The sequence below is a fragment of the Carassius auratus genome, chromosome 19 (assembly GCF_003368295.1).
Source record: "Carassius auratus strain Wakin chromosome 19, ASM336829v1, whole genome shotgun sequence".
Taxonomy (NCBI): domain Eukaryota; kingdom Metazoa; phylum Chordata; class Actinopteri; order Cypriniformes; family Cyprinidae; genus Carassius; species Carassius auratus.
In genome coordinates, this window is record NC_039261.1 from 5608501 (window position 1) to 5625666 (window position 17166).

Below are 17166 nucleotides of genomic sequence, written 5' to 3' on the forward strand. Positions count from 1 at the left end.
AAATTGTCCACAAAATGTTGCACAAAACGTTTATCCACTTTTATAATTTGTGTATCTTTTAAAATCCAACTGGTTTACAAATGTTAGTACATTAAAAAGCTTTCTCTTGGACATTGTTTTAGTTTTTCACTAACAAGAAATGATAACATGCAAAAAGCCTAAGAGAGCTCATTACAATAAATATCGTTCCATGTAGAACGTACTTACTGCTCTGATTAGAAAGCATTGGACGTACGAGGAATGAAAGACCTTGCCTTCTCCTCAGTGTGATGCAGACATCCTGAAATGGCCTCTGGATATATTTCTGAAACTTCTAGTTAAGGTTTCATTTCTCCTGTGGCCTCAGTGCCTCACACTAACTTAAACAAGGTCCTTCTCTCAGGTTAATAAAATCTAGGAACTTGTAGTTGCTGTCATTGATTTGACACATTTGAATAGAAGTTAAACGATTATATGTTCAGAGTTTTTATTGCTTTGATTGCTTAACAAACAGTGTTGCTACAGTATCAATGCAAAGAATTGGAGTGCTTACTAAAGCTGCATTTATTTAATCAAGCACAAAGTTAAAACAGTAATATTATAAAATATTATTGCAATTCAAAATAATGGTTTTCTATTGCAATATGTTGTAAAATGTAATTTATTCCTGTGATCAAAGCTGTATTTTCAGCATCATTACTGCAGTCTTCAGTGTCACATGATCTTCAGAAATCATTCTATATGATGATTTGCTGCTTAAGAAATATTTCAGGTGTGCTACATAATATTTTTACGTAAAAATATATTTTTAAATGATCATTTGATGAATAAAAGCACATTTTAAATGTTACAATTTAATGCATCCTTGCTAAATATAAATGATCAGTTACTTAAATAATGTCTTAAGAATAATAATTGCAAAATAAAATATAAAATTCAATAAAACAAAGTATAAGCATTGTTATACTGATTTTATACTGCATTTTAATTTCTTTGGTACAAATAAATTTACCAGCTAACGTTAAATAATACTCTGTGTTTTTTGAGTAATAGATTTGGGTCACAGACAAGGAAGTTGAAACTGCCTACTTTTGAGAAACAAGAAAGTAATCAAATGAATTTGCTGATGTAGTTAAAAGTGGTTATTTAGTTTCTTCTTATTGAATGGAGGCCCTTGTTCTCTGAACCACAGTTTTAGATCAGAGGAGGCCAGTCTGAGCTGGGGAAGCAGGGCAGAATCAGGCTGACCTGGCAGAAGTCACACGGATCCGTCCAAAACAGCTTCTCCTTGTTTATCTGAACAACTGAATGATGCGTATACAGTTGCTTAGACATGCAGATAGATCGGTTTCGTTGATTCAGGATCAGTCATTTGACCTGTGTGTGTTTGCTTACTCGTCATGTAAATGACCAGACGTGAGTGTGAAGATTGTTTCCCAGCAGTACAGATACAGCTGTGTAAGACTGAGTCAGATCACACTCACACAGGTGATCGAGTCTGATGTGATGATGATGAAGCTGCAGAAACATGAACACCAGACTTGATCAAATAAGCAGTAGCCTGCCTCAATACATGCCTTTTGTGTTCTTTTATTTTTTGCAGTATGATTTGTAAATTATTTCAGGGATATTTGCATCAGTAATTTCAATAGGTTGTTGACATTTTAAGGGGGCATATCATTATTTTCTGTATTTATGAATTTATCTGTGTTTATTACAAGTAAGATTTTGTTCATGTAGCTGCATTTAAGTGCACCCAGATAATCAGTTTATAAACCGATTAATGGCTCGACTGGATGTAAAAAAGTCTTTGTGTGTGTTTTTTTTCTTCCTTCGATCCGAATAAAATTCTGATTTAATTGAAGGTTGTGGTGTAGATTTGATAATATGATCAACAGGGGAAAAAAAATTAGCATGCCAATATCTTGGGCACATTTGCAGTGCCTTCTTAATGTCTCACAAAGATGCTTATGTGGGTTTGTCATATTTACAGTGCCCTCCATAAGTATTGGAACAGTAAAGACAATATTCTTCTGTTCGCTACGGAGTCAAGAAATCTGTAAATATGATTAAAAGATCAATATGAGACAAAACTATATATCAATGTGTTTCAACACAAAGATGTTTTACCAGCTAAGAAGATCAGCACTTTTAGCGTTTCATCTCTCTATCTGATGTGAGTTTAAGTATTGAAACAGTTGCCTCACAGGTCTTTCTAAGTGTTCAGCGGTGTCCTGATGCATTAATTCCTCAGATATTAAAAGCAGGGAATGTGTCTTGTTAGTTATATTCATTGCTTCTGCATTCCAAGTCTTGCATTTGATGATGAAACCCACAAACCAGGATGAAGATGAGGAAGCAAATAATCTGCAACTAAATATTCGCTTTTAATCTTTCACATCTGCCTTAAAATCAACTGTTCCAATACTTAAGCTCACATCAAATAGTGGGATGAACTGTCCTTTTTATTTGGTAAAACATGTATGTGTCGAAAGACCTAATAATAAAATGTCACATTCTGTAGTTTTGTCACACATTCATCTTTTAATCATATTTGCAAATGTCTTGACTCCACAGCAGAGAAAGCAATTTTTTGTCTTTACTGTTTCAATGCTTATGGACGGAACTGTATATGTCTAACAAACTGTTCAGTGGAGGAATAAAAAACCTCTTCTGACGTATGCCAGCTTTCTTTTTAGATAAGTCATCAAGAAATGAGGATAATGCTGATGTAGCTCCGATTTAATCATCGCCGTGTCTTTGGTTCTGAACTCATACATAATCAGCAGAAATTAAATTGCAACGTTTAGGGTTCATATATGCCACTTTTAGAATCTGAATTCAGATTGGATTCATTTTTGATGAAGATTCGTGTTATTTATAACTGATAATTATTATTATTATTTTTTGTGTGTGTGTTTTTCATGCTCTCTTTGTATGTTGGTGGAAGTCATTTTGAATACTTTTTTGTAATAAATGGTCTTTTTTGTTTTTATTGTGACGAAAGTGATCTAAAAGTTCTGAACTGAAAGTTTAAAAATAATTGGTAACATTTAGTTTAGTGACCGATTCTCACTATCTTATTAGCATACATATTACTAGCATATTGGCTGTATATTAATACAATCTAATGTCCTATTCTGCATGACTATTAGATCCCTGAACCCGACCCCATACCTAAACTCAACTACCTTACTAACTATTAATGAGCTACAAATTAGGAGTTTACCATGGCAAAAGTTGGACTTTTGGTAAAGCTTGAACAAATAATTTATAGTAAAATAAATGTATCTTAAAAGACAAAGTAAGTTTTGCATAAGAAAGATACGGACACAGTGGGTAGTCAAGCACACTTCCAATCCTGCAACCTCTGCTTGGTCACATTGACATTTTTAAGAGTCAAGACAAAGTACTTCTGCATTAAACTGGGTCAAGGAGGTTTTAATGTTTTGGGTCATTATGAATGAACTGGTCTGCACTGAGCGAATGCTGGAGTTGCATCATTCCTCAGCCGTGTGCTGACTGTCACATCCACATTTCTTCACAACCCTTACAAACAAGAGAGCAGCTGATACGAGGAATTACAGGACTTTAGTTCAGTGTAATTCGCCATCACGTGCTGCCATTGAGCCAAGATTTTCTTAGAAATTCCTCTTCCTCTCCCCCCTTTTGCGACAAGAACATTAAACAGTTTAGAAGACCGTATCTCTCTTTTTTTATTACCCTTCTAATGTAATAAAAGCAGATTGTCATTTCCTGAAAATCAGTGAAGCTGATCAAGCTTTTGACACTGGGTCAGGAGGTGTGGATTCTGAGGAGATTTCTGTGGAGCTCCAGTTCCACAGAAGTCGTCATGTGTCGTGTGGATACTGGTTGGGTGGAGGAGGTCAAGCAGTGCTGACGTTCTTCTCCTCGCTCCGAGCTCTGTTTGGAGAAGACAGCTGGTATGCTGCAGCTCAGCTTTAGGATTAGCCTCCCCACAGAGCCCAGGGTTTTCATCTCAGGGTCACGACAGCGAGCGGGGAAGGCGTTCACATGTCCTCGGCAGAATAAGAGCTGCGGCTAGGGCAGGAATGTGTTGATTTTAATGTGACTTAGAAGTTAATAAGCTTGCTTGTTTCCTGTATGACCTCACTATCCTTGCTGTCGGCGCTTTTTCTGACCGCTCTGCGAAGGCCCGGATAGCACTGTGTGTTTCTCCAAACATTGGCAGGAGCTTTTCAGATCTGAAATAGTTGCATAACACCACTTCACCCCCCTTCTTTCCCAGCTTGTGAGTGAAATGAGTTTATTGGATCCATTTATTTTATAGTTTTTGCTGCTGAAGACAGCAGACCTTTAATCAAATCAGAATTAATTGGTGTGAAATGTATTGAAATGACCAATTACATTAATAATATGTACAGTATTTTCAGATGGATGTGTAGCTTGAAAGTTGAAGTTACATTTAAGGAATAAATATTATAAAAATATATGTATATATGTGGATAATATAATATAAATGTGGATAAGATTTTATTAAAACATTCTTCAGCCATTTCATAAAAGATGGAATCAAATTTTACATTTGTTATTTATTCATTAATTTAACGCATATGTATTAATACATGGGAAAGCAACATCTTCTAAAGCTGTTAGTGGTTATTTTCTCCTCTCGAACTCTGTGGTTTTTTGTTTTCAGTTTAGGTATTGAACTATGCTCATATTTGACCCGAGCACGTTTCCTGTTCAAGAGCTGACATATTTACGGATGCTAACAGAGAAGCAGTCACTTTTTTTTGTTGATGTAGATTTTACCCACTTATCTTTTAAGACATCATTTATAGATATGATATTTAGGTTGTCATTGTTTACTAAACCGCTTACAGTTTCACTTCTTGAGAATTACATAACACATAGCTGTTTATTCTGAGGTCTGTACATCGTCCTCACGAACCGCCGCGTATTTATTTTGTCTACTTAACAACATATGATTATCTTGATTTCTATATGAACAAAGTTCCATGTGAACAGTTCAAATGAAACTAACTTGAGAGTTGGCGTTACTGTTTTGCATGAAAACATGTTTCACAAGGAACATTTTAATAAACGTTCTATTCATCAAAGAATCTGGAGAAAAAATATAAAAAGTAGCACAAATGATGTTCAACATTGATGAGAAATGTTTCTTGAGCATCACTTCAGCATATTAGAATGATTTCTGAAAGATAATGTGACACTGAAGAAAAATATTCAAAGTTATCTTAAATGGTAATAATATTTCACAATATTACTGATTTACTGTATTTTCTTCAAATAAACGCAGCCTTGGTTAATATAAGAGACTTCTATCAAAAATCTAAAAAATTTAGCAAATTCCACGATCAAACTTTTCAATCCTTCTTGTTCAACCCATAGCATCACTGCCTGCATGCATGCTTGTTTTTGCATGTGGTTACAGTCACACGTCTGCTGAGGCATTTCAGCTTTAGCCATCTTATCTTAGTCTAGACTGAACCTGATTGAACTGAGATGTGGTTTTCAGGGGAAGATCACGTTATAGAAACCAGTTATTGGCTGCTATGGCAGGTTTGAGGCTCGAGAAAACAGTGCAAACCACATTTAAATTTACAAACATCAAACTTGAGGTGAACCAGCCACCTGGGGGAAAAAAACCCACTGCAGCAGTGTAAGTCTAATAAAAGTCAAGCAAAAGTACACCATACGTTTATGACACACTCACACACTGTTGTCTATAAAGAATGAACAGGAAGTTGTAGTTGTCTTTGCACGCTTCACGAAATTGACTTTCATCTGGGGAGATAGACTTCCTGTTGAATTATAACTTGAGGTTTAAAGCAAGATTTTTATTATTATTATTATTATTGTTTTATTATTATTATTGATTAGGTGCATCCAAAACAGTAACTATGCTGAAACAAAACCATAATCAAGATTTATTTTTTTTCACATTTCATAAGTAGTCTACCACTAATATTCTTTCTCATAGCACAAACCTCAAACCGTGAAATGTAAACATCAGCTTGTAATTGACGCATCAAGTTGTGTAATATGTGCTTTATAAACTAATCTCTTCATCAGAAAACCTGCAGACTCAAATTCTCACCGAAGCATTGCGTCATTATCATGAGAACTGCGTTTTTGTCTTTTGCCACGATTAATAATCAGTTGATGCTGTGGAGGCATGACTGCCCCCTGCTGTCAATGATTTGATTCCTGTGTCTCATTACTGCTGAGCAGCTCAGTGTTTGTTTATAGTACATAGGAGAATCTGATGGCTGCTTCTTAAGAAACCAGCAGTTTTGACAAATTTCATGTGACTCTTGTCATAGTTTACATCAAATGGTATTTAATATGCTTGGGAAAATGTCTTAATCCAGGAGTAAAATCATTGTATATGTACCAAACATAGCTGTTTTGCTTGCAATGCTGTAATGGTGCTACTGCTGTTATTGACTCCTGTAGTCATAGCTGCAGTACTAGAGATTCAACTCAGTACACTTGTGATTTGTTCACATCATGATGAAGAATTATCTGGGTTTTAGAAGGAAATTAATAGTCTTTGAAAGCACAAATATAATCTGTTAACTTGGCTCAGGTTTGAAAATATAAAGCAGAGTGTTAAAAACAGTGGTAACTATTGCCATGTTTCCTGATTATCTCTGCCCAAGGGAAACTTAAAGGGAAAAGAGAAAAGTAAAGGTCCAAATACTGAGCCCTGTGGAACTCCACACTTGACATATTTTTGATTTGACATTTCATCAACTTAACACCTCAGAATAAAATAATAATGGCTTTTGGAAAAATCAGGCTTTATGATGGATGGTTAAATAGGAAAAAAAAAAAAATATTTTAATTGTTAAAGTATTCACATCATATGCACTCCATCGCTTAACTCTCATTAATGTAATATGAAAATAACGCCACATCTTAAAGGGATATCTCCCCCAAAAACTCTGTCATTAATTACTCACCCTCATGTCGTTCCAAACCCTTAAGATCTTCAGAACTCAAATTAAAATTTTTTTGATGAAATTCGAGAGCTTTCTGACCCTGCTCAGACCGCAACAAAACAACTACATTCAAGATCCAGAAAGTTAGTAACGACATTGTTAAAATAGTCCATGTGACAACCTTAGTTTTATAAATTATTGATGAAAGAAAGCCTTACAGGTTTGGAATGATGTGACGGTGAGTAATTAATGACAGAATTTTACTTTTTGGGTGAACAATCACTTTAATGATCCCAAATATCCACTTAAATGTCTTTGTCAATTACTAAATATGATTTTATCTTTTGTTATTCTGGGAAATACAACTCTTGCATTGGTAATTAGTGGTAACTATACAATAAGACTGTAATTTGCCATTTTGTTTCCAATTATGTTTCTGCTCTTTAATAGTTAATTTTCTTTTCTGCTGCGTCACAGGTAGTCCAGGTCGCTCCCTCAATGTCTTCAAAAACCCTGATGTTTACAACACCACCACGCTGTTGCTTAGCAGCGACGAGGGCACTTTATTCATCGGCGCTCGTGATGCCGTTCTTTCAATCGACGTCAGTCAGAGTGATGCAATGACCATGAAGGAGAAGGTCAGTGGTGTTCTGATTTAGGACTAGGTTATAACCAATAACCAAATCAGTGTAATGGAAACCAACATGATTGAACATAAACATGCTGTTTGGTCAATGCAGCATTCAAGCGGTCTCCTATTTTACAATATAGTAACAGCTTTCACAGCTTATTATTATTTGTGTTGCATAAAAACCCTGTGTTTTAATTTATATAATATTTTATATTAACAATAAAACACATGTACGTGTACATGTGACTTAAAAATTTTCATTATCGCTTGAATAGATTAAGCTAAAAATAATTTTGTCTAAATATTAGCTTTTTTCTCACTGAAATAAATATATTATGTATTATACAAGTTTTATTTGTTAACTTATTTGTTTTTTAGTAATCAGTGTTATCTGAAAATGAAAGTGATTTAATATATGCATATGAGTTTGCACTTATGTATATGTATATATTGTGTAGTTAATGTTTATGTTTTCTTGCAGCATTTTAATAAGATTTTAAAAAACTAAATATCAGCTTTGATAGACACATGTGATGAATCTTATCCATTTTTCACACCCAAATTTCAGCTGGACTGGTCTCCGTCAGAGAAAGATCTCGCTGACTGTGCCATGAAAGGCAAAATGAAGGTATGGGAAACCAACCGCTCTCACTGCTAAACGATCTGACCTTTTTGACCCTTATGTTTAACTTAACGGAATATCGGTCTTCTTTAGCTGGTGTTTAACCGAACCCTCTTTCCACCCTCAGATGGATTGTCATAACTTCGTGAGGGTTTTGCAAGTGCTGAACTCCACCCACATGTACGCCTGTGGAACGTTTGCCTTCAGCCCCCGCTGCATCTACATCGTAAGACAGACAGAGTCCATCTTTCCACTGTTATTTTTGTCCTTGGTTTACTCCTGTTAAACCACCTTTTCTTGGTTTGCAACAAATGATAGACCGAAAGTCATGCATTTCCATTTCCAGGGGTACAAAAGCTGCATAGAGTTCTAATTATATGCAGGATTTTCATATTTACATTAGAGCTTCCATTGTGTAAAAATATTTAAACTTGCGGCAAAACTGTATGCAACCACCAGACCGCATATGATGTGCTCTTATCAAGACTTTTGAGTACGAAGTAAAAAAAAAAAAAAAAGCAGTATTGTTTTGATGCATTCATTATTTATTTATTTATTTCAAAATGATGAACTTAAAAATCAGTTCTGTGTGTTTGCCGATAGGGGGCAAATAGCAACAATCTATTTGAGATAGTGGAAGGCTGCTATACTGTCTTAGGGCCCAAGTTCACGTAGTGTCCCCTTGCACAACTTTTTAAAGTAAGATTTGATTAGTTTTACGACTTAGGTGGTTTTCAGTTCACTTTCAAGTTGGAAACTTGCGTAACTGTCCTTCACATGCCACAGAGCATTTTGCGATCCTGTCATGCGAACACTGTCTTAGTGCCTGTTCCTCATTCTGTGCTTTCATGAGTGTGAGAGGAAGAAGATCTGTGTGTGTGCATGTCTCGTGGGAGATGTGCATGCTGAATAGAATGCTTTCTGAATGAAACCACCACAGCCTGTGAAGGATTTGATTTAATTTTCTCATTGTGTCTTCAAAACTAATCTGAACGATCAGTGGTGCTGAAAATGTGTTGTGAACCTTCTCCTAGTCTAATTCAGGTTGTGATCAGTGTTTTAATGCACATATGCTTTATGTGCTCACCTCTACAGAATTCGAAGACATTATCCATGGCTACAGGCCCCAGTGGTAAGCCAGAAGAAGGCAGAAGCCGCTGTCCTTATGACCCGTACCAGAGGAACACTGCCATAACTGTGGGTAAGAGCCTGTTTCAGTCAGCATTCACACTGCTCACATGAGCAGCGTTAGTGTTGTGTAGGAGAAGCATTGCTGGAAGTTAGGTTTCAGTGCTGAGCCTGTGAAAACACATCACTATAAACAAATTTCTATCAGTTTTAGCATGTTACTGGATATCACCGTGTTAATGTATTTGGTTTTGGCAGACTATATATGCTGTATATAAGCTACAGAATAAGTAGAGAGCAATCAGCTTGTGATGTGTAGTGCTATTGCTAGCAGATTGCCTGTGAATCATCTATTAAATGACATCTAGAATTTCATAACTGAATTAGATATTTATACAACAGACTTATGCAATAGACTTGCATTATAAATGAATGGAGCTTTGTTTATATTCTAATGTCTTATGTTCAGGGATTTTTGGTCCAATAACAAATATCTTTTTTTGGCAGTCTTGGAAAGATGGAAATTACTAGTCTTTGAATACACAAATATAATATGTTAACTTGGCTCAGGTTTGAAAATATAATGCAGAGTATTACATACGTAACAGTGGTAACTATTGCCATTTTTCCTGATTATCTCTGTCCAAGGGAAACATATACAGAGAGAAAAGTAAAGGACCAAATACTGAGCCCTGTGGAACGCCATACTTGACGTGTTTTTGATTTGACATTTCATCAACTTAACACCTCAGAATTAAATAATAAAATCAGGCTTTATGATGCATGCTGGGTAATCACAACAAATTCCACAGCAAATTTAATTTAATTAACATTTAAATAATTTTAGTACAGAATTGGAGAGTGAAACTACCCACCAACAGGAAAAATGTAAGTGTCATTAAGTGTAAGTGTCACTGTTGTAGTGCATCACAACCCAGGTGTTGCAGTCTTGCTGATGCTGCTCTCACAGGTTAGTTATGTGTGGTGTGAAAAAGGCCTTGCCACAAAGAAGAGAAGAGTGAAAGAGAGAGAGGGGGGGGGGGGTGCAGATTTCCCCCAGTGAACAGACACCATTAATCCTCTTGCTCTTAAATCCTAGTGTTGATCTACTTATCTTTGGATTGCCGACATATGACTCTAGACATGAGGTCTGAGAAGGTTCACTTCACATTTACCTCTCCATCAGACAGAACTACAGCCATGCATGAACCTCAGTTGATCCGATTATCAAAATGTCCACACATTTTGACCTAATATTACCTAAAACCCTTGATATGTGGAATTTGAAACGTGTGTGTGTGTGAGTGATGTTTGTCACTGACTTTGTGAGGCAAAAATGTGAGACTGGAAGTGTATTAGTATCCAAAATCTAGCAAATATGAATATTCAAAACCACAAATGGTTAATACATTTTGCTAGATTCTAGTGACTAAGATTATTAATGAAGGATGTTTGTATGTGATTTAGCTCAATGTAATGTTTCTTTGTGTGTTTCAGATGGAGAACTGTACACCGGAACAGTGGCAGACTACAGGGGAACTCGGCCTGTGATTTCACGCCACTTGAGCGAAGGCAGCCATGTAGATGTGAAACTGGATGATACGCTTGGCTGGTTAGAAGGTAAGAAACGTTTTTTTTAGTTTGTGTTTATGCTGCCACAAAGGCAAAGAGAGTTAGATTTTACTAGTTCTGATTTTTCTTTACTGTCTACTCCTAACGTACACGGTTTTATATTCACTACACTATTCCAGATCCTACATTCATCCGCTCCACATATGTTCCCAGTGAGGAGAAGGTTTATTTCTTCTTCAGTGAGACTGGAAGAGAATATGACTTCATTGACAAGTTAACAGTGTCTCGTATTGCCCAAGTTTGCACCGTAAGTATTGTTTTAGATTGTATTGTTCAACTTGTTGTTGCAAGCATGTTTGCAGTCATCAAGTTCAAATGAAAGATTCATTGTTTTTATTAAAATATAATTCTAAAGGAGGTGTTAATCTGTTTTTAGAGTGATGTGGGAGGCCAGCGTACTCTGCAGAAACGCTGGACCACCTTTGCCAAGGCTCAGCTGCTATGTCAAGCTGGCCAAGAGCTGCCATACAACATCCTGCAGGACATTGTCACCCTTTCACCACCAGAGGGCTCGTCTGAGGACGAAACGCTGTTCTATGGGATTTTCACTTCTCAGTGGTGAGGAAACATGCTTTAAATAATTACCCTGAAAGATGTTGTTTTTTCCATATTTGAAACGGGTGTGGATTTATTTTATAAATGTCTTTTTCTTTTTTCTTTTTTAGGCAAGTTAACTTGGGTCGCTCAGCCGTGTGTGCTTTCAGCCTCAAAGACATTAAAAAGGTGTTCACTGGACATTACAAGGTTCTGAATCGGGACACTTTAAAATGGAGCACACGGGTACAGGAGCAAATAGCCAGTCCTGGAGAGGTTAGTGTCACGAGTGTCAAGAGAGGACCCTTACGATCTTATATTATATTCTGCTCAAAAGTCAGAAATGAATACATTTATTCAACAAGGATGCATTCAATTGATCAAAAGTGACACTAAGACATTTTATAATGTATTTCAGATATAAAAGCAAATTATCTTATTAGAACGATTTCTGAAGGTAATATAGAAATAATTCAGAAAAATCAGTCTTTGCATCACAGGAATAAATTACATTAAAAAAAGTAATAAACATTTTAAGATGTCAGGATTTAAAGATTATTACTGTTCATGTTGTATTAACATGATATTCTCTGTTTTCTTATGCACTTAAACCTAACTGTTCAAATCACTGCTGTTTATCTTTGCAGTGTGGCCTCCATAATGCGTCGGACAACACGCTGCGCTTTGTTAAGGACAACTTCCTGGCTGATAAAAGTGTTCAACCGGTCACTCAGGGCCTGACACTGGTGTCACCTGATAAGAGCTACAGTAACATCGCAGCTCAGAGAGTCCGTGGAGCACGCGGCAGAGATTACACTCTGCTTTACCTGCTCACGGGTAAATACTTTTTTTTGTACTGTTTCTTAGAGTTATCCCCTCATGGGTGTTTTCCCCTTATATCACCTTTACTGTGTTCCCTGTAGAGTCGGGCTTCCTGCACAAAGCTGTGCTCTTGAAGAACGGAGCACACATCATTGAGGAGATCCAAGTGTTTGATCAACCTCAGGCGGTCAAAAACCTCCTACTGTCAGTCTCAAAGGTACCATCACTTCAGAGAACAACATCTGTGTGTGTGTCTGTATTTAATCCATTTCAGACTCTGACACAATCACAAAGTCACTGCACTCACATTATCTTACTCCGAGACATTAAATCAGGTTCCTTGGTTATGTGCCTTTGGTGCTAATGTTAACGTCTGGTACTGTGCAAGAAGGAGTGTGAAGAGTTGAGTGTGAGTGTTTGTCTCTGTCCCAGGGTGCAGTGATGATAGGCTCTTCAGAGGGAGTCATTTCAGTGCCCATGTCCAACTGTTCATACTACTGGAGCTGTGCTGAGTGTGTGTTAGCCAGAGACCCCTTCTGCGGCTGGGACCCTGTGATGAAGCTCTGCACAGACATACACACTCACGACCATCTGTAAGCATCACCACAGCCAAACATATTCATACCCAAATAAGATTTCATACCTAAGATCTCAGCATTTGCACTCATTAGGATACATCAGAAAACACTGTGCGTTCAGAACTGTTTTTAATGTCTTTTTTCTCTCCTCTTCACAGTGTCCAGGATGTAGATGGGGGAAATGTGTCAGCACAGTGCACATATGTGACCCCCAGGTCACGTTCAGCCCAGTCCCGAACCCTTTCAGGTGAGTGCAGTTCATGCATATAATGTTTAATATATAATAAAATAAATAGGAGTATGTAATGTTTAGGCATCTATATATAAATGATTTCTGATCCACAAGTCTCATGGTTAATAATCTATGTACTATATAGTGATAGTTTTTAATCATGTATAATTAAAATAATCATATATGACACATAATTAATTGCATTTGCAATCTTATTCTTGGCTAGTTCAGTAGAAGTTCCTGACATACTATTATTTGTCAATTTTTTACTAGATCTTTTGAGTGTTTTCAGTACTGTTTGTAGCACTTTGTACAAACGTGACCTTTCCCACCTCCCATACTGCATTCAGTTATTAACAACAACATTAACACCATACAGAAATGGCAAAATTGTTGGCACAATCTGTTTAAATATTACCTTCATAAAAATAAATAAATAATAATAATAATGTAATAACCAAAAACCGTAATATTTTGCAACAACACACATTTGAAACAGAACCCTGTTGCTTCATAATTTTTCCTTTATTTAAAAAAAAATAATTTCATGACCTTGTGACATCCAAAGAATTATTTTAATTTTCAAGCAGATTTTATAGTGTTTAACCGTTAAAATTATTTAAAAAACAATTATTGTAAATAAAATGTATCAGAAACTGCAAACAAACATTTTGTCCCAAACTAGCCAGCCCATACTGAGTGATAGCATAATTTAAGATAAATGAAGATATGAAGTTACTTTTAAAAGTAATGCATTACAATAATTGTGTACTCCATTTAAAAACTCACTTTTTATAGAAAGTAATTTGGTGCGTTACTTTTTGTCAGCTGGGCTTGGTTTGCTCATTTGTTTTTAATAAGAAAGAACCCAAAGGTTATATTTTTGGCAACTGTAAAGGCCCTTTCGCACCAAAAGTGAAATGAATAATCCACAGTTTGAAGGAAGCGTCTCTGCACTTATTCCCGATTTCTTGAAACATGGGGACAGGAGAGCTGTCGGTGAATAAATGGGAAAACAGAGTGACTGGCATTACTCATTTGGAAAAACTTAGTTGATATTTTGTCATAAAAGTAATGTTACTTTACTAGTTACTTAAGAAGGCAGTCTGATTCATAACTCAAATGCATTTCCCCCCACACTGTTTGTTGCCCATTCTGTTGTGCTTATAAATGTTAATACTGTTTAGTCACGTCTCAGGTAAAGGTAACAGGGATGTAACAGTTGCCAAAATAACTTGAAATATTTTCAGAAAGATTAGCACCTCCTGTGCAGACTTTTATTTTGGAAAATTTATAAAATAAAAAGCCTTTAGTTCCTATTGATGTGCTGAACAAAGTGCTGGTTTAACTGCATGCCTGTGTTGCTGTGGTGGTGTGGTTGTGTATGCTGACCCCTGACCCCTGACCTCCTCGACCGTGTCTCCTCCAGGTGAAGTGGTGTCCGTGTCTCTAAACGAAGTAGTGCACCTGCAGTGTCCGGGAGCATCACACCTCGCCAAACGCCACTGGGAGCGTCTCAACAGCCAGCTCTCGCCCAAAATCTACATTCAGTCAGACGACGGCGGCCTCAGCTTCGTGGCGACCCCATCCACCCTGGGACCTTACCTGTGCCAGTCTGAGGAGAACGGCTACACCCAAACACTGGGCATCTACCACGTCAAGCAGAAGAGCAGCCCCACCGTCCCACCAGCCACCCGGAACCGCCCACACAGCACCCCGTCCACCGAAGCGGGAATTAAAACCTCCATCTTCACTACCAGACTCATCACACCTACACCAACAGAGCCCAGGACTGAACCAGACGCAGAAGTGGATCCTACAGACTCACCCGAAGATTCACCAGCCGCCTCCACTCACAGCAGGAGCTTTACTCCCTCGCTTGGGACGGAAAAGCAAGACTCCCGAAAGACCGAGCTTGGTGAAACCCACCCGCTAACGGACAAGCCCAGCTACTTTCAGGAGCTAGTAGTGGTGTCCGTTCTGTTAGCTCTGTGCATCAGCGCCTTGCTAACCATCGCTTTTCACAGATTCGGTCATTTTTGTCATAGCAGGACTGTCCCGCAAACTCCTTCCTCTCGCAGGGACGCGGAGAAGGGCGGAAGTGCGACGCCCCAGGAGAGAGAGTCTCTCAGAGGACACTCGTCTCGGTTGGAAAAGCGGAACGGGCAAGCTCCGAACGGACAGTCCCATGCCGGTCAGGCACATAACGGCACATCTCCCATCATGCCGAGCAACAGCATGCTGAACAGCTCAAACGGTCACCTGCCCAACACACCCATCTGACACACCCGTCTGCTTCTCTGGGTTCACTGTAAACTTTGTTTCTGAGCCAAACTGGGCTTCTGCTGCATCGAGCCCTGTCGCTGAACCGCTTCGCTTTCCAAAGAGGAAAAAACTGGTAAAAACGGCACATCGGACCTTTTTTTTTTTGAGCTCTGAGACTCAAAGATCTCCAACTGTTGGTACTACAGTAGTGTACATTTTTCAAGTTTGTTCATATTTATGTAATTTATGTGACAACTGCTCGTTTCAGTCTAAAGTGTATCAGATTTATGCCTCTCTGAAATCACATGTATACAAGATGCTCAGATTAAGATTTGTATTGATCTCTTCGACCGTTTTAATTGACATCAATTGTTCAAGTCAGCTCAGTTTAAAATACACTTTTTAAAAGAATATTACAGTACAAATTTTGATGGACCTTAAAATTAAAAGATAATAAAGTTTTCCCAAGAGAGACGGCTGATCATCGGCTTCTTTCAACTTCAGAGACTTTTATATTTACCATTCTGATCTGCATTTAGTCTCTGCCTTTGTTCCCTATTCTTATCTATTTGCAATTTTTGAATGTTAAGACAAGGTATGTTATGTTTTTTTTTTTGTTTGTTTGTTTTTTATTCACCCAAAAATTACATTTTTCATATTTATTCGTCCTCAGATTGTTGGAAACAGTTTGGTTCCCTGTGACTTTTGTTAAAAAAAAAAAAAAAACCTTGATGTCAGAAATGGGAATAGAAACGTTGTGGTTCACTGTTTTTATAAAATATCTTCTGTTGTGTTCCACTGGAGAATCTTGGTACAGGTTTAGAATAACACGAAGGTGAGTAAACATCCGAATCTTCATTTTTGGGTGAATTATCTCTTGACTGCAAAAAAAATGAAGCTTTCAGAGATGCTTTTCAAGTGGTTTAATTTAAATAAGTATTTTGTAATGCATACAGTTGTGCTTATCAGTAATGTGCAGGTACGGGTAGATGTTTCTCTATCATCCATATTTCAGCGTAACAATATCTCAATATAAATATAATAGTCATATGTGTTATTTTGGGACTGTTACAGAACTATGTAGCTAGGTTACCTCGTTCAGTATTGACCACTTCACCCTGGAATTGAGAAAAGGACTTCAAAGGATTTTGGGGTTGAATGTTGTTCTGTTTTTATATTCGAAGCACTGGGAGATCATTGAGCCAAGCTGTTACAAGAAAAATCATAGTCAAAGAAACTTGATTTTGTGTTTAAATGTAATGAAAGAAAAATAGCAGTTGTGTTTTGCGTTTGCACAGCAGTATATTGGGGCTGATTGTAGCTACATCCACTAAATTGGGAGTGACCTGCACCTGCACCTGTTTTTTATTCTTTCCCAGCCTGTGGTTTGTCACTGAATGGTACTGATTTGAAGTCTTCATTCTGGGGAAATCCCTTGTAAATTGTGATACTGCCAAATGTGTTTTATAATCAAATGACGGAGAAATTGTTCTGTCTAGTGACTGAGAGAGTAGTTGGATAACGGAGTCCAGTCGAAGCCCAGTATGTGAAGCCTGGCACAGGACTAGATGCATTCTCCTGCACGTCACTGTTTTTGAAAGATTGTGTTTATTTTTTTATAGCCTATGATGCAGGCTGTTTTGAAAATAAAAGATGCTGATTTAAAGTGTTGGAAAGTTTTCTTTCAAATAAAGACAATAAATCCACTAGGTGGCAGCAAACGACGAAGTTTCAGCATCATTTTAAGCGTCAATGAACATTCAGAAATCATTCGAATATGCTTATTAACT

The 17166-nt window shown here is 37.2% G+C and overlaps 1 protein-coding gene across 4 annotated transcripts in view; it reads left to right on the forward strand.

Moving 5' to 3' along the window:
- Positions 1 to 17042, forward strand: part of LOC113119219 (semaphorin-4A-like) — a 31165-nt gene extending 14123 nt beyond the window's left edge. For all 4 annotated transcript variants that reach the window (XM_026288512.1, XM_026288513.1, XM_026288511.1 and 1 more), the window contains 13 exons: positions 7410 to 7570; positions 8132 to 8191; positions 8313 to 8411; positions 9281 to 9386; positions 10811 to 10933; positions 11065 to 11192; positions 11322 to 11503; positions 11611 to 11755; positions 12127 to 12316; positions 12403 to 12518; positions 12734 to 12894; positions 13038 to 13126; positions 14541 to 17042. In XM_026288512.1, coding sequence (XP_026144297.1) covers positions 7410 to 7570; positions 8132 to 8191; positions 8313 to 8411; positions 9281 to 9386; positions 10811 to 10933; positions 11065 to 11192; positions 11322 to 11503; positions 11611 to 11755; positions 12127 to 12316; positions 12403 to 12518; positions 12734 to 12894; positions 13038 to 13126; positions 14541 to 15394 — 2414 coding nt within the window. In that variant the 3' untranslated portion in view covers positions 15395 to 17042. The remainder of the gene's footprint in view (positions 1 to 7409; positions 7571 to 8131; positions 8192 to 8312; positions 8412 to 9280; positions 9387 to 10810; positions 10934 to 11064; positions 11193 to 11321; positions 11504 to 11610; positions 11756 to 12126; positions 12317 to 12402; positions 12519 to 12733; positions 12895 to 13037; positions 13127 to 14540) is intronic.
- The last annotated feature ends 124 nt before the right edge of the window (positions 17043 to 17166 follow it).